Below are 23,029 nucleotides of genomic sequence, written 5' to 3' on the forward strand. Positions count from 1 at the left end.
TGAAATGATGGCCATGGCAGCCTTTTCTTATGTGCATTGGAGGTGAGAGCTAGAGAAGAATGCACGAATAGATCAAAAAACAGATCCTACCCTTACTCATTCTGTTTAGATTTTAACATTTGTTCAAGGTTTGTTTAACACTGACTGTGCCTAATCCCTCTGAATATTGTCTGCCTCCCTTTGTAAAAGATTACGCTTCAAGTTTGGGCGATGTAAGCATGGGTACTTAAAAATTGTCAGATTAATTTATACGGGATTCATAATTGAACGTAAAGAAGACAAAGGGCTCGATTCACGCGCAAGCCGGGTCACGTGGTAGTTTTGCACTTCTTCTTCTTGTGTCCTGCCACCACAGTCAAATGTTTATCCAGCATTGGGCCTGGTCTGAAGCTCCAGCGAGGTCCTCTATGTACACGCATTCTCCAGGAGGCAAACAGACCAACAGATGTCCCATGGTCCATGTTTCACCACAGCCGCATGTGCCAGTGTCGTTAGAGTAGCCTCACTTCAGCATGTTGACTTTTGAACTCCTGGCTCCCGACCTGCTTTACGCGTTTGACCTAATTTTCGCTGGTGTGACGCAACACACACACACACACACACAAAGCGGGACGACTTACTGGCGCGCTTCCTCCGTCTGCCGCTGGTGCCGGACTGCGCTTTCAACCTCACTTGGATCAATTTCAGGTCGGGAGAGAAGCGGAGTCGATCTGGCCTCACGTCCATCACCTGTGTTTGTGCGGTCACGTATTCAATAAGAGCGCCCAGTGCCGTGGTCTACAGGGGCACGGGGAGTTGGGGAGTTGGGGAGATCGGGGGAGGGCGGGGGTTAGAGCTTAAAGTTGAAAGTACACGAGTTCGAATCCTGGGCAGCAGTTGAATCTGCTAATTAAGCATGTAACAATTAACACATTCAATATAGGAAAGAAGAGCCTTCCAGATGGCCACAGAAGCACATCCGAAAGAGAGCACTGACACATCTTTGTTCGAGTGGTTTATCACGTGGAAATGTATAGCAGCCAAATACTTTACGTTCGTTTCTAAAAAGTGAAGTCACTTAAGATTAAAAATTCTACCAAAGATGTGACCACAGTATTTCAACGTTGGTCAAACTTTAGCAAGTAGCTTCTCACAACCACTCATGATAAAAATGTAGTTTTCTGGGTTGAGCTGTGTGTTGAGCATTTCATCTCTCAAGCTTTCACCACAATGTACCACTGGCATCTCCAGGAATTGAAGCGAAGATGCCTGCGGCAGTGGATTTGGCCGAACATTTAACAGCAATCACAATTGATAGGAGGTGAAGAATACTTTGCGGCAAATAAACAATGTTCTTTGATATCCCTTCATGGCAGATGAATGGGATAACCTTTCCGTGACGAGTGCCAAAAACGGTACACACCAGGGATCTGATTCCAATTTACAGCAGCGGCTTTGGCTAACAAAGACGGTCACTGCATCACTCGCTTTCAGATGCGCTTCTGCGGCCATCTGGAAGGCTCTTCCTTCCGATATTAGAAAGCCACTGGAGCTATGCCCTTGTTTAAATCTAGATTGAAAACTAACTTCTTTAGATTTGCTTTTAGTTTGTTTTCCTTCCCCCCCCCTCACCTCCAATTACCAAGGTTGGCTACACACGGTGCAAAAGAGGCTGAACATTTTATTGGTTATTTCGGTAAAGTCACGTAGAAGGGAAATAATAAAAAATAAAACGTAATAAAATAAAATTCTCATGACGTTTCGGCCACAACACAAGTAGCCTTCCTGAGGAAGGCTACTTGTGTTGTGACTTTACCGAAAGAACCAAGAAGATGAATCCCTGCAGTCACGAAAGCTTTAAATCGAAATTTAGGCTGAACATTCTTACACACGTACCTGACACAGGGTGACTTTGCTTTTTAGTGAGCAGTTCGGTAAGTTATATAATTGAGCAACGTAAATTATCCAAAAATATGAACTGGCCATAAAAGTTGAAAAATCGGAAATTTTTAAGCCTGAAACTCAGAACAAAGAGACACGGGTATATTTCTTGGTCCATGCTTACTGATGTTATGCCAGTGAGCGTGTTGTTGGATAGAGTGGTGACCATGTCGCCCATGTCCCGGAGGTTCTGATACGTCCACGTGGATGATGCGCTGTGAAGAGAAAGACGATGCAAACGTTCGTATATTGTCTCGACATTTAAATAAAAAAAAATGTTCATCGGCCAATCGGCTTTCCAGACCAATATTATTCAGTGGCATTTGTTTAAGCAAAGAAAAAAAACACCTGCAACAGTTTCAGCCTTCTGGGTCTCATCAGCAGAACTATGGTTGATATACAAACGCTACTGGGGTACCAGATGTTATTGGCAAAAGTACTCCATCTCAACTATGGGTCTTGTTCAACAACAAAAAAAGCTATGTTGTATACATCTAATTATATGTTTCTGTGGAATATATATATATTTATTTTTAGCCAGTATTTCCTTTTCACCCCATTGTCAACCCATTGTTGGAAGAAGGCCTACCATTCCACGTTGGTCATGTCAGTTGTGTGACCATACTCCACCATTCTTGTCAGTGCAGGTTGGTGCACAATTAGAGGATATGCAGAGTAAATTACTCATTGACCGACATTCAGTTGGATGATAGGTTGCGCGATGCATGGACGCGCATTGACTGCGTACAATGGCTGATAAACCGAATTAATTAATTGATGGGGGACATATGCCTCAATGACCCAGCGGGTGGGCAGCTTACAAGACAACTGAATGAATGCTGTCGAGAGTAAAATATAAAAGTCCAGTTCTGCTATTGCTGGCTAACACTACTCCTGACAAAAGGGCCTAAACTGGAGGGAGTCCTAGATAGCCCCATCCACAAGGTTTTTGTGGGCCCAAGACATCCTAAATTACATGACCTTCCATTTAACTGCGGTATACCCATTTATACTACCGTTTGGGCAGACTTGGAGGATTTAAGAAACTTGTCAATTGCATCAACTGCTCTACCAGGACAATCGAATCAAACCAGCAACCTCTGCATTGCAAGTCCAGTGTGGTACAAATGACACCACTGCACACCAGAACTGTCGATAATACACACCCATATTTTGAGGTGAGCTTAGCCTCAATGCTGGTGGCCTGAGCAGCCGTGTAGACCTTGCACTGCTTGAGATTGTCCAGGATGCCGATGTCGGCGCTCTGGATCTGTTCACCGCTCAGCTCGCACGACAGATTCCCCAGGACTGCGACATCACTCGCCGTCAGACTCAACCCTGTCGGTTTATCCTGTGAAACGGAGGAGAGAGAGAGAGCACGGTGCAACCTTAAACACGGAAGAATGTGTGCATATATACGGCAGATCAGGGAGCACAGGTGGTGCATCTACCGCACCTCCGATTAGCACGGTTGATTACGTACAGTGCGAAAGAAGTTCAACATACATACCAGTCATCTTAGTTAACCCATAACACCTAGGTCTGTCCCATGACCTCTTTCCAGCAAGCACAGTGGGGAGCACAGGTGGTGCATCTGCTAGTCATCTTAGTCAACCCATGGCACTGGGGTCTGTACATGATGACATGTATTTATGTGGCTGACTAGGTGTGTCGAATCTGCCTCCCTTCCTGTGGGCACTGAAGTGCAATACCCCTGGTGTGTCAGTAGAATGCAGTAGAGCAAGGTGTGGACTAATATCATCTGTCCCTTGTGTATGGGATAGAGTGTTGCCCCCTCACATGCGTGGGTTTTCTCTGGGTGCTCCCGTTTCCTCCCACATGTTCAAACACGTATAACTGTATGAACACATCTTAACATATCGAGAACTGCAGAGCAACTGTTGGTGCCGGCTCATCACCTGGCAGCCTTCCAGCTTGTCTGTGCTTCCTTAGTGATTGTGAGATGCAATTTGTATGAACGACACGATATAAAAGCCATCATTAGATTTAAAATTAGTGATATATATATACAGCAAATGGGAACACAAAAGTCAACCGTTCGGCACCTTTCCCCAAGGCGCCTGGCCAGTGTGTAAGAATAGGCCAAATATATATCCCGAGAGGGGCTCTCTATGGACGCCTTCCGTGGAGGCCAGAATTAGCGTGAGCATGCACTTTCAGGGCTGCACCTTTGCCGCACACTCGTAAAACACCACGACACGACGCACAGCCACCTACCAGGCACGACAGGGCTCTGGTCAGCAGACTGGTCCTCGACTTGTCTTTGGGCAGCTTGTTGATGTCGGCCTTGCCCAGGCTCGTGAACAATGGGATGCACGCCGGTTGCTCAATGGTAAACTTTTTGGCGCTGCAAATCAAGGAGACAAAAATACAGCAGCAGTGTCCGTCGTGGATAGGGAAAGGGGACAAGAGTTTCTAAGAAAATAGGTTTTCCAATGGTTGGGGGTTTTTTTCCAATAATAATATTGATATGTGCAAGATGGCGCAATTTTAGCACGGCGGTTTGTGCACTGCCTAAGTGTTACTGTACATCAAGATGCTCTCGATAAAGAATGGACATATTCTAATTGTTTAATAACGATAGTTTTAGCTATTTATCAACCCTGTAGGCATCAGAATCAGAATCTTTATTTAGACTTCAGGAATCCAATGAGCTGTGAAGCTCTTTTTTACAGATTTCCAGTAGGGGTGGGTGGTCCGCAGTTACAACGACAAGCAACACAAAAATAATTATAGGAGTGCAAAATCGAGAAAAGGGAAAGCAGGTCACTAAATATGAATAAATAAAATATAAATGCATTATATAAGTCCTATTTTTCAACAACCTTCCAATTGTGAGCTGCTTGCTCTACTGCTGAGCCACTCAGTACTTACTCCACATAAATGAGCACTGAACTGGGGACATCTTGATCCAGATCCACGGATGACAGACCACTTGCCAAACAGCTCGCCTGCATTGTGAACAAACCACAGCAATCACAATAATTTGAGAGCCACTAGAAAAAAAATTATAGAACTTTCTGTAAATGAGGAAAAGTCCATTGGGCAGAAAAGTGCGTGTAGGCTTGAAACAATGAAGAGTAATAATAATTAATCATACAAAATTGTGAGCACAGGATCAGGCTCTCTCATCATGCGTTATTTGTCATGTAACACCAACACATTTTTGTGTATCCTGGACACAGCATTGTTTTAGACCGCCCGCTCAAAAGTCAACATTTCCAGCGAGATTATTTGAGAGAGCAGAGGCAGAATAGCCATCATTCATAGCCATAATTCAATATTTTCATGCTCAAATGTATCACTGGGCCTCTGGTGGTCCTAAGTTTGTGGTGAAAAGCCAACATTGCCACCTCAGTGGGCTTCCACTTGGTTTAAATCCACCTGGTTTTAAGTCCTTATGTTTATTTCCCATATATTATCCACCCCAATGAGATTATAGACTGAGTAAACCCATAATGAGGATTTGCAATATTACAATAAAATAGTAATTTGCAGAAAAGCTAAACGCTCGTGTGGCAGCTGCAACACTCGCTTTGTTTGTGTTTGTTAATTTTATCGTAAAAAAATAAAACAATTTGTAGTGTAATGTACTTATTTATCTTTTGCGATAACTTTATTGTTGTTTGCGCCTTTTGTTTTGGTGCCATTTCTTTATTTGTTCATTCATTTTTTATTTTGCTAGGCAGTAGGGTTTTCATTTGCTGTATATAGGTTTTCGTCATATATAATTCATGTACAGCGTGTGGGATGCAATTAGCATCAACAGCGCTATATAATATTTAAGTATTATTATCATTAATCCCAAGTACGAGCTGCACAAATATTTCATTTTCCATTGACAGAAGAATGGTGACGAATGTCAAGCTGCTGTGGGATCATCATGTCTTTAGACACCACCTGAGTTGGAGAGAGTGAGCCGCCATTTGCGGAAATTAGGGTCACGAAGGATTTCGCAGTTTCTTCACCCGTGAGGTCACTGCACTGAAATCCAGGCAGCAGGTTCGGGGCGGTGCTGGAATGTAAAATGCAGAGCATTGTCATCACATGCCACCTCACATGCCACCTTACGTGCCACCTCACATGCCACCTCACATGCCACCTCACATGCCACCTCACTTGCCACCTCACATGCCACCTCACATGCCACCACACATGCCACCTCACATGCCACCTCACACATGCCACCTCATGCCACCTCACATGCCACCTCACTTGTCACGTCACATGCCACCTCACACGCCACCTCACATATGCCACTTCACACACTTCACACACGCCACCTCACACACTTCACACGCCACCTCACACACTTCACACGCCACCTTACACGTGCCATTTCACACAACATCTGTGGAGTTCAGATTGTAGTTCTCAACCTTTCTGGTACACTGCCCCCAACGCGCCCCCCTCCACGCCCCCCAATCAATAATACTGATATGGATCAATAGTGATCCCTATGCCCCATCGCCTAGCCCAACTCATGGCTGTTTTTGGTGTACATGAGTTGCTGGAACATATCGAACAAAGTGATGTGGATATCATAACGGGTGTGTTCCCTCTGGATTCAAAACCCAGTTAGTCTCGACAACTGCCTATCATACTCTTTGGCCACGTTCGCTCCTCGAGCCCACTTACTTTTCTTATCCCTCTATATTAGACATCCCTTAATTACCACTATCGTGACATGAAGAAAGAAATATACAATTATACCACGAAGTACCCTCCTGCAGGCTAATGAAGCCCTTTGTTAGTAAAGTCACCAGCATGGTATCCCCCCACACCCCAGAAAGGAATAAGAACTGCTGAATTAAGGCTTTAGATACACTCCGCCAGGGTTCGTTAAGTGATGACCCGAGGGTAAGATGTAGTGGCCTGCTGAGCTGCGGCTCGCCGGGAGATGTGGCCATCGAAGACAAAAAAAGAGGTACAGATTTTATTGAGATGATAGGGACGGGAGAGTTGTTGGCAAGCGTTACAAGTTTTGGTGATTTGAATGTCACATCAACAAGGGTTGAGAGATGAAGACCACAGACGCACTTGCGTGAGATGGGACGTAAATAAGAGAGAGAGAGAGAGATGAGAGATGAGAGACATTAATGCAAGAGGTACACATCAGTTGTCACATGTGCGGATGCTTGGTGACATCAACACCTCTGCACATCCGACATGACGTGGCTCGTTCCATGAAAATGTATGAAGCTGCAATCATATCACCTGCGGATTTTTTATTATTATTCCCCTCCCTGCCAGACCGATATTTACAACTTTTCTTGTATATTCGAATGTGGAAGGCACACAGGAGTTGCGCGACTGACAACTTAAAACTATCATACCAATGGCCTCGTGAAAAATGTAAAAAAAAAACATTCAATAATGTACTTGCCGAATTATTTCGGTCCAGTTTGCGGTCTGAGTTTTCACCAGGTTGCCGACCAAAACCAGAGCCTGCAGAGATAATGAGGGCATACATGTGTCATCTTGATTAAGAGCAGTTGTGTTTACAAACACAGCTGCAAAAAATACGCTTCAAAAACAAACTACAGGTGACAGTGATGTCTAGCGGAGTCTGAGGCCGCCGTGTAAGTCAGGGCTTTTATTTCCCCAAGTTGAGGCCCTTCCGCCAGCGATAGTGTTACCAAGATATTGAAGGTCTGCACCTACATCATTAGACCTTCTTTGCCAGTACCAAAATATGATAGGGTTTTTCCCCTTTTTTCTGGCAACAAAATTGAAACATTTTTAAAAGGATTCATGTCTGCATTAACCACAATACCTGCAGTCACAATGCAAACAAAAAACATACTATGATAATATATGCATTGTCCTTGAAACTGATTGGTCCACACCAGAGACGGCTTTCTTTTGAGCCTCGTCTCGATTGGTGCTAGACCAGAGGACGCCAAAAGGCGTACAGCTCACAGACAATGCACTATCAAAGTAATGAGGGCTCGGGGTCAAGCATCTACATCATTAGACCTCCTTTGCCAGTACCAAAATATAACAGGGTTTTTCCCCTTTTTTCTGGCAACAAAACTGAAACCTTTTTAAAAGGATTCATGTCTGCATTAACCACAATACTGCACCTTTTTATCTTTACTGGAAACAATGTTAGTATCACACGGTCAGATTCCCCAGCCAAAAGATTGTGGGATTATTTCAGCTCAAAGATGTGCTGCAGGAGTCTGGGTTCACAGAGGCATGCCTAATCCTCACCTGTCCTTCTGACCACTGCCCTTTCGCAAGGTTCTTGGGCATCCAATTACCCGCATTCTGCAGTCTACCTGCGGGAATGTGGGCCAGCAACGATGGCGGAAGACTATCCATCAGTTGTGTTGTAGGGTTCTTCATCAACAGCTGCAAAGAGAATAATAAAAGTTGGTATGAAAAAATATCAAAAAAATAACTCTCCAATGTGTCACCAGGCTGTAACCGTGTGGTGTTCAGCATGATCACTGACGTTTCGCTCCACGTGCTGAGAGCTTCTTCAGCACGTGGAACGAAACGTCGGACAAGAGGTTGAGAGAGTCAAAGACCTGCCATTTGGCAGAGGACTAAATAAGAAAAAGAGAACCTGGCCCAATAATCTTCTGATAATACTTGACCGTAAATACGGTTGGACCCACCTTGTTGACAATAACCGACTGGACACCATCAGGAATAGTCGCAACGTTATCGGGGTTGCTTTTTGTCGCAAAGGCTAGGAGCTGATTCGAGTCCAGATTGGTGAACGTGCTGCTTGGTACTCCAGACACCAGTCCCCCCAGCTTGGTCAGGGCATCTGCATTGTTCACCTATGGACACACGTCGTGTGGAGACAAGCACAAGGCAAAGTCAGACCGGATATTAGCAATGTGGTGGTGCTCGTCACGTAGCACGGGCCGGTCTGTCGCCAAAGATAACTCCATCTGATCTCACTGCCCCTGCTTCACCTCGCCACGCTTCGCTCTGCACCAGGGTTCTTGAGACATGACTTGGGAAGGATGGTCGAGGTGGCCTCCCCTTACCTTACTCAACGGTGCTTGTTTTGTGTGTGTTCGCCAGTTCGATTCTCTCTATCTCTCTCCCTCTCCCGGAGTGGCAGTTGTGACATTTTGGAAAGTTTCTAAAATCTTCACGGCCTCTGTCCACCCACAGTATAAACGGGTACTGTATACTTACAGTTGATCGGCAGGTGGCACGGGGACTCCCCCCCCCCCCATTCCCAGATGTCTGGTCAGCATGGAAGAGTAGGACTAAACACCCTCTAGAGGGGCCTCTCCAGTGCCCCCTGTAATGGAGGCTCTTCTGCCAGCAGTTCCGTGAGCAAGAAATTGCAGCCCTACACCTTTAGCTTCCACATTTTTATCCCGATCAACAATCGGTATTTTGCTCCAATCTGGAAATTTTTCATGCCAGCAACATCTTTGCTGTCCTGGTTTTCCCGGGACATCCTGTTTTCGAAGTAACTCTACTTAGTAATCGTTAAGTCTTCCAAGAAGAATAAAAATCCCGGATTTGTATCAGTTGCATCACACATCCCTACTCTAAAGACAACGCATCAAAATGTAGTCCCTTTTTATTTTGACATATTCAGCTTCCCATGCAATGTCCCTCAGTGGTAGCAACCCCGAGTGTTGAAGTGGTGGTCGAAATTTACAGATCCTCTTCTTTGGTTCTTTAGGTAAAGTCACGTAGAATGAGAAAAAATAAAAAATTGATAAAATAAAATAACATAACACAATAATATTCTCACGACGTTTCGGCCACGAGACTGTCTGGTAGGACAGCGCTGTCCTACCAGACAGTCTCGTCCCTTCACCTGATGAAGGCCGCTTGTGTTGTTTTATTTTATCAATTTATTATTTTATTCTCATTCTACGTGACGTTACCGAAAGAACCAAAGAAGATGAATCATTGCAGTCACGAAAGCTTTAAATCGAAATTTACAGATCCTGTCTGTCATCTAACCGATAACCCCTAAAATTCCAATAAGGCGACATAATTGTCTCTGAAAGACACCCGCTGGCTAAAGCGACCTCATTCACTGCCTCGAACAAAAAGCATACCGGAGAGAGTTGTGCTGGCGGAATTCTCACGCTCACAAATTTCCAACTCACGGTGAAGTTCGCAGCCTTCAGTTTCCTCACGATATTTTGCGCTTGCCCCGGGTTCCATCCCGTTTGGTTGCTGAGAGTGTCCAGCGCCAGCAGAGCGGTGGTGCTGCTCAGATTCTTGTCGATGGCGTTTAATGGGGCGTAAACGACTGCTGATCCCAGGTTTTGTATCGAGGCCGGTTTCAAGTCTGTGTATGTGGTCAGAAGATTCAATGAAACCTGGAAGAGGCGTGAAAGGATTGAGAAATAACAGTTGGTAAGAGTCAGGGTTTCATTTCTCATGGAATATTTTCCCAACTACCCCCCCCCCCCCCACTGTATAAATATTTTCCAGAGCTCAGGCCCAATAAACTCCAGGTGAAATTAATCTGTCGAGAATGTGAAATCAGAAGTATAGAGGCCACTATTTAAAACCACACGAGAGCCCATTTGAAACTAAAAATATGCTTTTCAAGAGAGACCTGGGTCATGAGGAAATAAATACCAACAAATACAAAAAGCAATGAAATATATCACACCATATGCAAAATATGCTTCAAATCAAATTGGCTGATATTCACCCAATTTCATATATCTCGAAGCCAAGCTGGTTTGAGCCTGGATAGCGCTTTGGATGGGTGCCTACCATCACAAACAGATTGTTATAGGCTGCGGTAAAGCTATGTGGTGGGCAACAGATTGCAGTGATGCAAGAAAGTTGTACTATACTCTACGCTCCCCCTGTCTATATTCTCCACCTTCACCAACTCACACTGACCGGCGCAGTGAAGTATGGTCAAATAACCCCCATGACCAACGCAATATCAGGAATAATCTCATCCATCAGTGAATTGAAAACGGGGCTATACAGTATAACCCCTCTTAACGACGGTAATTGGTTCCACGAAACCGGTCGTTAAGTGATTTGGTTGTTAAGCGAGTATAGGAAATACATGTTAAAGGCGTAATTCGTTCCGATAGCATCAAATGTAAACAATGCCCCAACGCTCATGAATGGACGTCGCTGATTGGTCGGGGCCTGGTCAGACACTTGGAGCTCTCTGATTGGCCGAAATTGGCGGTCGCGTGCTCGTCGTAAGCCCGTTGTTAACAGGGGAATGATCGTTAAACGAACACATTGGCCTCTATTGGAGGCCCATCGTTAAGTGATTAGTCCTTAATAGGGGTGTTCGTTAAGAGGGTTCTACTATACATGTACATGAAACAAATAAAAACATCGTGAATGTATTAAGTGCATAGATTTTTTTTTTTAGATGCATTTTGCAATGACATGTAGTTCCAACTTTTTTTTTTAGTTTGGCGTGTTAAATTTAATTTCGATTTGATGACCGTGACACGTTAGTTGCACTGATGCAATGCCAAAAATGCAGTGATAAAAAACAGTGATTCCATGTAATTTGAATAAGTGATTTTTAAAAACATATTATTTTTCTCATCAACGTTTAAATTTTAGCTAGTTTCACAAAAAAAACGATAAAGCAGCAACATTGACAATTTTAGTTTACATAAACTATTTTTATTTTACCAGGTAAGGCCCACTGAGCTATATAGTTCTTTTTCAGAAGAAACCTGGCCACAAATGATAGCTCAACGAAGTGGCTTTTCACGTGGAAATTTATAGCAGCCAAATACTCTAAACTCGTGTTTCTAAATGTAGAGGGAAAAACCGGAGGGCCTGGAGAAAAATCCACGTGACCACAGGGAGAACTGCAAACTCCAAATATACACGCGTCAGGGTCCAGATCGAACCCACAACCTCGTGTATACCAGGTGAAGTAGTTAACATCTTGCCACCGCGGCCCCCTAAATGAAATCTCAAAGCACTCGCAGATCAGTATGCTTTACAAAGGGAATAAATTAAGGTCGCGTTGTGGGGGTGGCGGCGAAGGGGGTCAGGGCCAGGAAACATGGGAGCAGAAGAGAGAAAAAGAAGGCAGTAACTCCATGGCAAAGCCCAGAGGACTACGCAACCACAGTCCAGCGAGTCCATCATCGTCAACAACGATGACGACAACAGCAATACTTTGATTTAAAGCTTTCGTGACTGCAGGGATTCATATTCTTGGTTCTTTCGGTAAAAGTCACGTAGAAGGGAAACAATAAAATAATAATAAAACATTTTCTTGTTGTGGTTTTCACACCTGATGATGATTGCTTGTGTTGCAGTCGAAACGTCGTGACAATTTTATTGTTTTATATTTTTATTCTTTTATTGTTTCCCTTCTACGTGACTTTACCGAAAGAACCAAGAATATAACAGCAATTCTCTCTGGTTCTTTCGGTAAAGTCACATAGATAGGAAAATAGCTAATAGATCACGACGTTTCGATAGCAACGCAATCCATCGTCTTCAGGTGAAACAATACAGCAGGCGGACTGCTGAGGCAGGAGGAAATGTAGCGAGAGAGCTGCTGCAACCAGATTTGTGGTGGGTACAACCCAAGGGTAAGTGGGCGGGGCTAGGGATGGAATTTGCAAGTAAATGTAAGGTTAGCAAACGTAAGGCTTGTAAACGTCAGCTTAATGAAAGTTACAGAGCGAACAAGATGATAGAGAGTAAAAAGAAAATAATATCAAACTTAGCCAACTTAGAAATGTAATGCAACTCAGAGAGGGTTGTACCCACCATAAACGTATGTAACCTCTGGTTGCAGCAGCTCTCTCGCTACATTTCCTCCTGCCTCAGCAGTCCGCCTGCTGTATCGTTTCACCTGAAGACGATGGCTTGTGTTGCTATCGAAACGTCATGATCAATTAGCTAATTTTCTACCTACGTGACTTTACCAAAAGAACCAAAGAGTATTAATTCCTGCAGTCACGAAAGCTTCAAATCAAGACAACAACAATCCCAAATTAACTGAATGTCATACTTATGTAGTAGGCACTCCACTTATATGCAGGTGAAAAGTACCTTTTCCATATCTCTGGGAAGTGTGATGGATTTCAGACAGTTGCTGAGATAACTCTCCAAACCTACAAACAAAGCAACTGGAAGGCTGCTGCCATATTCTCCGACGTACGTGCACAGAAGTGGCTTCGGCACGCTGATCCGGCACACACGCATACACACGCACGCGTGCAAAAAGATGCACATTCAATACAATAACAAGCAGTGCACCTGTGATGAACATTATTGTCAGTAAATAATCCCCCAACAACCTTTATTATGAGTTATAAATAAACGCTCGTGGTGATTTGCTATGAGCAGACACTGCTGGCCTTTGGCGAATTTATTCAACGTTCAATTCACACGCACATTTCACAATCGTCAATTTCTTTACCGCCGAAGAAATTTACACGGAAGTGAGAATTAAGCCATCGCCACAGTTGCCACACACAGCCTTGCGGCAAAAGCACCTCCGATTCACACGGTTGGCTATGTATGGCGCGATATAAGTTCAACATGCGTACATACAGAGGCGAAGTTGTGAGGTGTCTCACCTGGAAAGCGGCAAACTGGCCTCGTTCATCATCTGCACCAAGTAGCGCCGCAACTCTATGTCCATGTTGTTCGGTGTCTCGAGGAGTTTCAGCGTGCTGGCGTCGAGAACAAACGTTTTCCGCTGCGCAAAATCCAATTTCACGTTAGTTTGCCGTGTGCAGGAATGGACGCCAAGTGTGACGATGAGCGTATCTGGCTTGCAATTTGCAGGTGACTACATGAGTTCGATTTGACCTCCTGGTTACGACTATTGAAACAAGGAGGACATTTGTCGCATCCGCCTTCCGCCCCCACCCGGCACCTCCGATGAGCACACTTGGCTACGTACGGTGTGAAAGAAGTTCAACATACGTACACAGCAGCAGTGTAAATGGATGCACCGGTGAGTGGAACGGCAGGTCGCGCGGTCGCCTAATGTGTGTGTATGCCCACCTCTTACACGACGCCTGATCAGCACGGGATATGTTAAATACCCTCTACAGGGTTCTCTCTCGACCTCCCTTTAGTGGAGGCCACGATGCACAGCAGTGAAGCAATTAAGCCAGTGCACAACTGAAACTTTGCTGGGTTTTTTTTTTATATTTACTGCAAGGGGCAGCGCGGTGTCACAGTTATTGAGTGCAGTATACTACGGCAAAGCCAAGTTAGATTCCTGGCCACAGTTAACATCAGCGGTAAATGATATCTCAACCAGTCCTGGGTTTCCTCCCTAACTACTAATGAGGTTAAGTATGGTCATGGGGAATTCCTCATCCAGCAGTAAATTAGCTAATGGGCAAACACTATTCCATTGCATCTCCTCATATCACGTGTGCGATATGTACGGGATAAAGCGGTTCCCCCTTCGCACGTGTTGTGGATTTTCTCCAGGTGCTCCTGTTTCGCTCACACGTGTAAACGCTCAACAATTGGCTAAAACATATTAATATATATAGAGCACCGCAGAACTTGGATAACTGTGCGTGCTGGCTCACCATCTCGCTGCTCCCCAGTTATCCTGTTGCTCCTCAGCAATTGTGAGATGCAATTTGCACGAATGACAACACTATATGTGAAACTTAAAACATCTGTAAATATTGTGCAACAAGATGAGGTGAGCTGTGTATCTGCTTTTACGTGGTTTTAATTGCAATGCTATATACATTTGTATCATTACATTATATTGATTGGGCTACATCGCTTTGTTTATATATTCAACTAAAGGTTTTGTATATTTACACGAGGATAAGTGTTGGGCATTCACTTCATTTTATCCCGTGTAAAGTTCTCTGAGAAGCCTTCAAATTGGTGTGAAGTGATTCTACGTAAAGATCCATTGGCATTCGTGGAAAGTTACCTGTGTGGTGTCTTGGACCAACCCGTTTAAGTCAGATAGCTTCGAGAGCAGGAAAGACTGCCCCATGTTGTCAACAATCCAGCTGTTCTTGCTTGCAAAGCATGGTGGCAGCGTTCCTGATTTGGCTGTGGAATCACAAGTTACGTATCATTTGAGATGGAATCGTGGATTAATTTCTCACTCCATATTATCTGGAGACGGTGGCAAGCTGGCCTGGAGTAGAGATTATCTGAGTAAGGTGCTTGCTTCTATGACAGTAAAAGGAACGCCGATCCATAACAATCAGGACTATTTTATATAATTCTGTATTCCTAGAATCATATAAAAACAATACGTGTCATATTAATGCATGAATATGTAAGCAAACAAAACATTTAAAAGCAAATACAAACTATTTTATTTTATTTTATTGCCAATGCAATTTCAAGCAATAACATTGCGGGACTGTTTTGGCTGAAATGAAGCACGAGACATTGTATTCAGTGGAGCACTTGGCAAGGTGAGCCACACTGATTCATTAATCCAAAGCATCAAACTGTTTGGCAGCCTCAGCTATAGAAACATGTCAAGTGTGTTACGGAATCTCTCAAATTTAAAGTTACCCAATCTATCTTTCCGATAAAATGTTAGCATCCTCCACATGCACCTATAATCAACAATGTCAAGTTTATTTTCTAGCCGCTGTGTTAGGGTCCAGCTCTAATCCATGCAGAGATTCCTCCCGCCGCAAACGCTTCTGTAATTCAATTAAAGATGACGTCTTTACGCTTCCAAAGCAGTTTATGTAATATGAAAAAAAAACTCCATCCTGTGAATGCAATACGGCTAAAGTATGGCTTAGTTAGTATTACAATTGAATGTATTTGGAAAATGTCAACAGCATAAATAATTTCGCCGAGTCTGAACTTTTAGTGGAGCGGTGGCACGGTGGTTTACACAATATCCTATGACCTGACTTCGATTCCCGGCCATGGATCATCCTATGACCTGACTTCGATTCCCGGCCATGGATCATCCTATGACCTGACTTCGATTCCCAGGTCATGGATCATCCTATGACCTGACTTCGATTCCCGGCCATGGATCATCTTAGTTGTGAGTGATATCGGAACTGGCCCTGGGCCTTCCCTAAGTCGACTCAGCTTTAAACGAGAACCCGGCGCAGATGTGTAAACATCATATTAATGCATGGACATGTAACCCACCGTGCCACCACTGCACTTCCCCAACACTCTATATGGGGTGGCCTTTGGTGGTGGTAGAATATTTGCCAGTAATGATAGTAAGTAGTAGTGTAGATCATTAATTGGTTGAATGCGTAATCGAGAATTGTTAACGTTCAAAATCCATACCTTTATTTAGATAACTCATTATCCACTGGTAGGTTGCCTGTTTGGTATCGTTACTGCTCAACCCAGCATCCAGTATTCCAACACTGAAAATAAGATGTGTTGCCGTTATCATGAGCAGCAACAGCAGCAGTAACAACAGCAACCACATCATCAACAAAACTATCAGTGGCAGCAGCAGTATTATTATCATCATCATCTTCTTCTTCATCAATGATGATCATTTCGCCCATCAGCAGCTGCAGTATCATCATCAATGGCAATCACTTGGTCAAGAATCACAAATAACAGTATTGTTTCATCATCAGCAGGAGCAACAGCAGCAGCAGACATTTTATATCAACGCCAAACAAAAGCATAGAAACGCAGCAGGCATCAGACACCAGTTCCACATATGTCAGCGTGCATATTCATTTTCTTTAAGTTACTCACAGGAAATCAAAGTTATTGCAGCTCATTACGGTCGGAAGAGCAGCTACGTTGGCTGCCGTGATGCCCGGCAGGATGAGTGGAGACAGCCGGTCCACAAACCACGTCTTCACGTCTGCATCGGTGAAAGAGTTCATGGTGGGGCTCATTTTTTCCCAGGCCCCTTGCATGAGGGCGGCTTGAGAGGCCTTGGGCACCGTCTTTCCTGTCGCCTGTGATAAAAAAATGATCGGCTTCAGGAACCGAACAAGGCTCCCACTAAATTTCGATTTAAAGCTTTCGTGACTGCAGGGATTCATCTTCTTGGTTCTTTCGGTAAAGTCACGTAGAATGGAAATAAAATAATAAAAATAAAACATAAGAAAAAAATTATCACGACGTTTCGGCCACAACACAAGTAGCCTTCTTCAGGCGAAGGAACAGAACTGTCGGGACGACAGCACTTCAATGAACACTGCTAAGCTTAGCAGTGTCTTTTAAGCTGGGTGGGAGGAGCAGAGCGCCTTGACAAAGGAGTTTACACATCAACAGAAGAATTTAGCATTGAAGTAGCTGTGTAAATGTGTTGGATTAGCATGGTGTTGAAGTCAGAAATTAGCATGTAACTGGGAGATTAGCATGATGTTAGTGTGAGGGATTAGCATGTAACTGGTCACGGAAGTAGCTATGTTAAAGTCAGAGTTTACATATGAACAGATTCCATCTATGCTCGGAACGGAGGAGGGGGGAGAGAGCATAGATGGACTCGTCCGTCTGAACAAAGCTCGTCGCTTTCCGTGGTGCTAACGTTGAAAAGAAAAAAGAAACCACCACTTTTTTCGTCAAAGAAATTAGAATTGTAATGTATAACGACTTATTGTTAGTAGCTCAGCTGATTGGAGAGTATATAGAGTTTATTGATAACATTGATGTAGTTTATATTTTAGTTTTTTTATCAGTTTACTATATGGTATTCATTATATAGTGTAGTGTATGCCCTGTTACTTTATGTTAATAGCCCAACTTATTGAAGAATATACTGAGTACATTTATTATATTTATGTAGTTTATACTTAGTTCTTTCACATCGGTTTATTGTATGATAGTTGGGTAGTTGCAGTTCTTTAGCGTCAATATACTAAATGCCTCTGTTGATATGTAAACTCTGACTTTAACATAGCAACTTCCATGCCCAGTTACATGCTAATCCCTCACACTAACATCATGCTGATCTCCCAGTTACATGCTAATTTCTGACTTTAACACCCTGCTAATCCAACACATTAACACAGCTATTTCAATGCTAAATTCTCCTGTTGATATGTAAACTATTTTGTCAAGGCGCTCTGCTCCTCCCACCCAGCTTAAAAGACGCTGCCAAGCTTAGCAGTGTTCATTGAAGCGCTGTCTTCCTGACAGTTCTGTTCCTTCACCTGAAGAAGGCTACTTGTGTTGTGGCCGAAACGTCGTGAGAATTTTATTTTATTACGTTTAATTTTCATTATTTTATTTCCATTCTACGTGACTTTACCGAAAGAACCAAGAAGAAGGCTCCCACTACGTGGAGCGAAACGTTGGACATCATGCCGGTGGATCAATACAATGGTGGGGTGCCGAAACCCTCAGGGGGTGGGGGAATGGGGGAGTGGGGGGGGGGGGTAAAGGGGGAGTAGTAGAAGAAGAAGAGGGACCGAGCGATATATGTGTAGTTTATCAATATTTATAATGAACAGGAAAGATTATTCAGGGTTTGTTTGTTTTTTCATTCACAAGTGGAGCCCGGCCTTACCAGACCCAAATCTCGAGCTGCCACTGGCCAGATGGATCGGTGTAAGAGTGAGCGGCTCACAATTGGAAGGTTCTGAGTTCAAATCCAGGTTGGGGTTTGACTCAGCCCATTATCCTATTTCATCTGGAGTAAATAAAATAGGTACTACATTCTTTGTGTCTTTCCGTAAAGTCACGTGGATGGGTTCAAAGAAAATAACAAAAAATAACTACGACAATCGCTTGCGTTGTGATAGCACCGTCGCAGTTTTTTTGTTATTTTCTTTGAACCTATCCACGTGACTTTACCGAACAACCCAAAGAATATGTGTAAGTCAGCTGTGGTTGTCCTGTGGATAGACTCGCGCCCGCCATAGGCATGTGGAATCCACTTCTGAGGGCTGTAAGCAGGTGATGCGTGCTGCCTCAATGCTCACTTAACCAATACATTCCTTTTGAATGTTTGACTGGTGGAGGCAATTCACCTTTTGGTTGAACTCGTCAAGAAACTGTCCGAGAGCGCCAAGGCCACCGAGTTTGGGGAAGATCGCTGCCAGGCTGGGGGCGTCGTTCAGCACGGTGTCCGTCGCAGCGTAGTCTCCCAGCTCGATCGGAGAAGCGATCTGACTCAGGCGTTGGATGGTGGACAGAAAAAAAAAAGAACGGGCATCGCGTGAATCAAAACGTAAAATATCTCTAAATTCAGATCGAGTGGTTCTGATTATATTCAACTCATCGAGATGACAATGGATGGATAATTCCAGTCCCAAGTGGGATTTGGAATGGGTGATTTAACCATACTGGTGTGCTACCCAGTCAGTTATAATTTTAAAGGGTGCATTGAAATGTGTGGATATGATTATCATGAATACACTATTACCATTTTGCATAGTTATCAACATCAAAGGAAAAGCACATGCACAGGTAAGACAATACTTAAAACTGAAAATGAAAGTTATTATTCCGGACCATCGTCCATCCTCTCTTCTTGCAACATGCCCTGTCCAAGTATCCCCACGTTGCCTCCACATAATTAAGCCCACTTGCTTTTAAGAATAGTTTGGATGATGTCATTAATCTGCGTATGTTTTCTACTTTCACGTTCCTCTGTCTCTCGATGTAATTCCACATGCTTTGTTGCATACTTTTCAGTTGTGCTCTTTATTTTTCATATATGACCATTTCCGTGCAGTTGAAAATCAGATAATAAGCTACAATTGTACTTATGCAATAAGCTAAATTTATTAAAACATGTAACGAACTTTTAACAGTGGTAGATTGTACAAAGGCTGAGCGTATCCGTTGTTTGAAACTGCAATGCTGAAGTTAGGATTTTTTACCGCAGCATATGAAGGGAAGACTTCCTTGAAATCAGCTTCCGTGGCATTGTCTCTGAATTTCCCAAAATAATCAGTGAGCAGATTGCTGCTCGTTATGGAAGGTGTGCACTTAGAACTGGCGACAGCTGTTGAATAAATGAATCATTTAGTTATTTAACAAATCAGTCAGAAAACACAAACGCTCTTCGCAAAAAAAATCGTGTGCGCTCGCAGAGTTTGCTTCTCGAAAGGAGCGGATATTTAAAGAGTTCTCCCACCTGGCTTCACAAAGTTCTTGATTTTTTTGACCATTTGTGGTTTAACGTTCTCGTTGAGTTGAGAATAGACCGCACTCAAGCTCCCAACTCTGCAAGGGTAAAACAAAAGTCTCGTTACAAAAATCCGAAACATATTTTTTTTGTTCGCGATTGCTTGTAAGCCAATTTGGGGTTGTCCCGATTGACCTGGGAATGTATTCTTTCAAGCCCACACCAAGCACGACTGCAGGCATCTGCAGGAAATGACATGAGGATCCCCGCGGTCGTGCGTGGCATGTCCATTGGTTAGCGTTTCTCTTTCGGCTGGGAGGGTCATTTTAATTTTGAAGATTGAAAGCTGCGAAGCTGTGTTGCCCAATGTCCCATACCGCACTGGAAGGACTATGATATATGGTCTGACGTTCAAAGCTCTCATCAAGTTGAGAATAAAACGGTAACTCACAGATCTGCAGGAGTTAAATATTTGGCTCTTAACAAAATAATTAGTGATACGAATACATTCCATCCTTAATAACTGGTCTACGTTATTCTTGGTTCTTTCGAAAGAACCAAGAATATGAATCCCGGCAAATCACGAAAGCTTTAAATCGAAATTTAATTGGTCTATGATTGGTGCAAGTTAAGATTGGCCCTGCTCAAACCAAGGAAAGCCTTTTGCTGGCATGTAAATAAAGGATTACATATTTAAGGGTAATAAAATAAATAAAAATTCAGCGCCCCCCTATGTAACATGAGATTAATTGAATAATCAGGAGGTTGGTTCAGTGTGTAACGACTTGCATTTACACTGATAACACAATTTGTCTGAATGTAAATTATTGTGTTTGTGTCTTTTGCCGGTTGTGACCTTGTAGTGTGCTGTACATTTACAAGTTTAATATTGAACAAAAAAAAATCTAAGTCCTGCCCTTAGCTCGTGACTTGGATGTCAGTGTGAATGCCATCGTTTGCACTGTGACGCTGACATGACATAAACGTGACGCTCACGTAACGCTCACGTGATGTGAACGTGACGCTCACGTAACGCTCACGTGATGCTCGTGTCACGCTCACGTGACGCTCACGTGATGTGAACGTGACGCTCACGTGACGCTCACGCGATGTGAACGTGACGCTTATGTGACGCTCACATGGTAGTAAAAGCCGGGCAGGAAAGTGTCACGGGGATGGTGTCCGCGTCTACGTTGGTGATGCCGGGCAGGACGTGTGGCGACAGCCTGGCCACAAACCACTTCCTCACGTCCTCGTCTGACAGTGTGGCCAGGGTGGGTCCCAAAATGGGCCAGGCATTTTGCATCAGAACACCTTGGGAAGCCTTGGGCACCGTCTTTCCATTTGCCTGTGATAGAAAGGGGCACAGGTTACATTATTTGTGGTAATCTGTGGTGATATCCATGGCCTCGTGGGACAAAACGGTAATTCAGGGGCAAGTATTCCGAAATATCTGGAACTCCCTTCCCTCTGGTCTTCACGCTGATACAGTGAGGGAAAAAAGTATTTGATCCCCTGCTGATTTTGTACGTTTGCCTACTGACAAAGAAATGATCAGTCTATAATTTTAATGGTAGGTTTATTTGAACAGTGAGAGACAGAATAACAACAAAAAAATCCAGAAAAACGCATGTCAAAAACGTTATAAATTGATTTGCATTTTAATGAGGGAAATAAGTATTTGACCCCTCTGCAAAACATGACTTAGTACTTGGTGGCAAAACCCTTGTTGGCAATCACAGAGGTAAGACGTTTCTTGTAGTTGGCCACCAGGTTTGCACACATCTCAGGAGGGATTTTGTCCCACTCCTCTTTGCAGATCTTCTCCAAGTCATTAAGGTTTTGAGGCTGACGTTTGACAACTCGAACCTTCAGCTCCCTCCACAGATTTTCTATGGGATTAAGGTCTGGAGACTGGCTAGGCCACTCCAGGACCTTAATGTGCTTCTTCTTGAGCCACTCCTTTGTTGCCTTGGCCGTGTGTTTTGGGTAATTGTCATGCTGGAATACCCATCCACGACCTATTTTAATGCCCTGGCTAGGAAAGGAGGTTCTCACCTGTTGTATATGGCCCTTTTCCACAATTAATATCAATAATATTTGCCGATATTTTTTTATATAATTACCGAAATAATGAATGACGACACACAAACCAGATTCTCAGCAAACACAGAGGGAGGTCGTAAAAAGGCCATTAAAAAAATAATAAATCCGTGGTCCTCCCCACACACACAACGGGGCACCAGGAGATGGATCATGAAAGGTAATAAACCAAATTAAAGGAGACGGGGGGGGGGAAACACTCCAAGAAATTCCAGGGCTCCATCTTGGAAACCCGAGACATAGTGACGCCAAGCGAGTGAAACAACTTCCCTCTTATTTGCTACTAAAACGACGGTTAAAGTTCTAAATTCCACAACAAGGATAAGCTAACATTATCGATCCTCACACCCACTCCAATTAAAAACCAGGCCATAATCTACATCAGTGAATCATTACCCATTTATTAATTTGATATCAAATGATTTTCACCTTTAATACTCTTACTGTTAAATCACAAATCTTGGGGACAGTAAATACAGAGTTACATCAAGGGTTATCGAGAAGGAATGAGGCAAACGAGACCCCGACCGCCTTTATCTTCCCGCAGCGTGGGGGAGCAGGAATTACACCTTATCGCGAGGGCCATCTGTGCAGCGAACCGCGGGACTTAATGAGAAAACCCACCAACCCCATAACACCCTTCGAGATCAATGGGGTAAGGGGCGGGAAGGAATCTCTCTCGTTGAGCGGCGTCCAGGATGGCGAAAAACCAGACAGACAGCATTAATTAACGGAAAGTCCAAAGAAAACTTGGCAACAAGAATAAGCTGACATTATAGGAATAAGCTCGGTAAACATGAACCAAAAATGATGATAATGAGGGTTAAACCGAGAGCAGCCAGAGAGAGAGGGAGCCTCCCGGCCGTCTTTGTCTTCCCGCAGCACGTGATAAGAATATGCATACACTCAAGAGAGCATTATCTCCTCGTGGAAATAAAATCAAATACCTTGAGTCACAGACAGAATCATAGCTGCAAGTGGTACGATACCAAACCGTGA

The 23,029-nt window shown here is 43.7% G+C and overlaps 1 protein-coding gene across 1 annotated transcript in view; it reads right to left on the reverse strand.

Moving 5' to 3' along the window:
- Positions 1-23,029, reverse strand: part of LOC116946043 (uncharacterized) — a 69,697-nt gene that overhangs the window by 13,011 nt on the left and 33,657 nt on the right. The window contains exons 19-37 of the mRNA XM_076069910.1: positions 21,067-21,275; positions 19,937-20,025; positions 19,680-19,804; positions 18,825-18,962; positions 16,597-16,805; positions 16,168-16,250; positions 14,816-14,940; positions 13,479-13,600; positions 12,949-13,081; positions 10,041-10,256; positions 8,568-8,735; positions 8,158-8,298; positions 7,328-7,389; positions 5,842-5,956; positions 4,816-4,892; positions 4,159-4,288; positions 3,087-3,271; positions 2,045-2,135; positions 621-777 (exon numbers count right to left, since the gene is read on the reverse strand). Coding sequence (XP_075926025.1) covers positions 621-777; positions 2,045-2,135; positions 3,087-3,271; positions 4,159-4,288; positions 4,816-4,892; positions 5,842-5,956; positions 7,328-7,389; positions 8,158-8,298; positions 8,568-8,735; positions 10,041-10,256; positions 12,949-13,081; positions 13,479-13,600; positions 14,816-14,940; positions 16,168-16,250; positions 16,597-16,805; positions 18,825-18,962; positions 19,680-19,804; positions 19,937-20,025; positions 21,067-21,275 — 2,575 coding nt within the window. The remainder of the gene's footprint in view (positions 1-620; positions 778-2,044; positions 2,136-3,086; positions 3,272-4,158; positions 4,289-4,815; positions 4,893-5,841; positions 5,957-7,327; positions 7,390-8,157; positions 8,299-8,567; positions 8,736-10,040; positions 10,257-12,948; positions 13,082-13,478; positions 13,601-14,815; positions 14,941-16,167; positions 16,251-16,596; positions 16,806-18,824; positions 18,963-19,679; positions 19,805-19,936; positions 20,026-21,066; positions 21,276-23,029) is intronic.

This window comes from Petromyzon marinus, chromosome 26, assembly GCF_048934315.1.
Source record: "Petromyzon marinus isolate PM22_M1 ecotype Great Lakes invasive population chromosome 26, UKy_Petmar_22M1.pri1.0, whole genome shotgun sequence".
NCBI classification, from domain to species: Eukaryota; Metazoa; Chordata; class Hyperoartia; order Petromyzontiformes; family Petromyzontidae; genus Petromyzon; species Petromyzon marinus.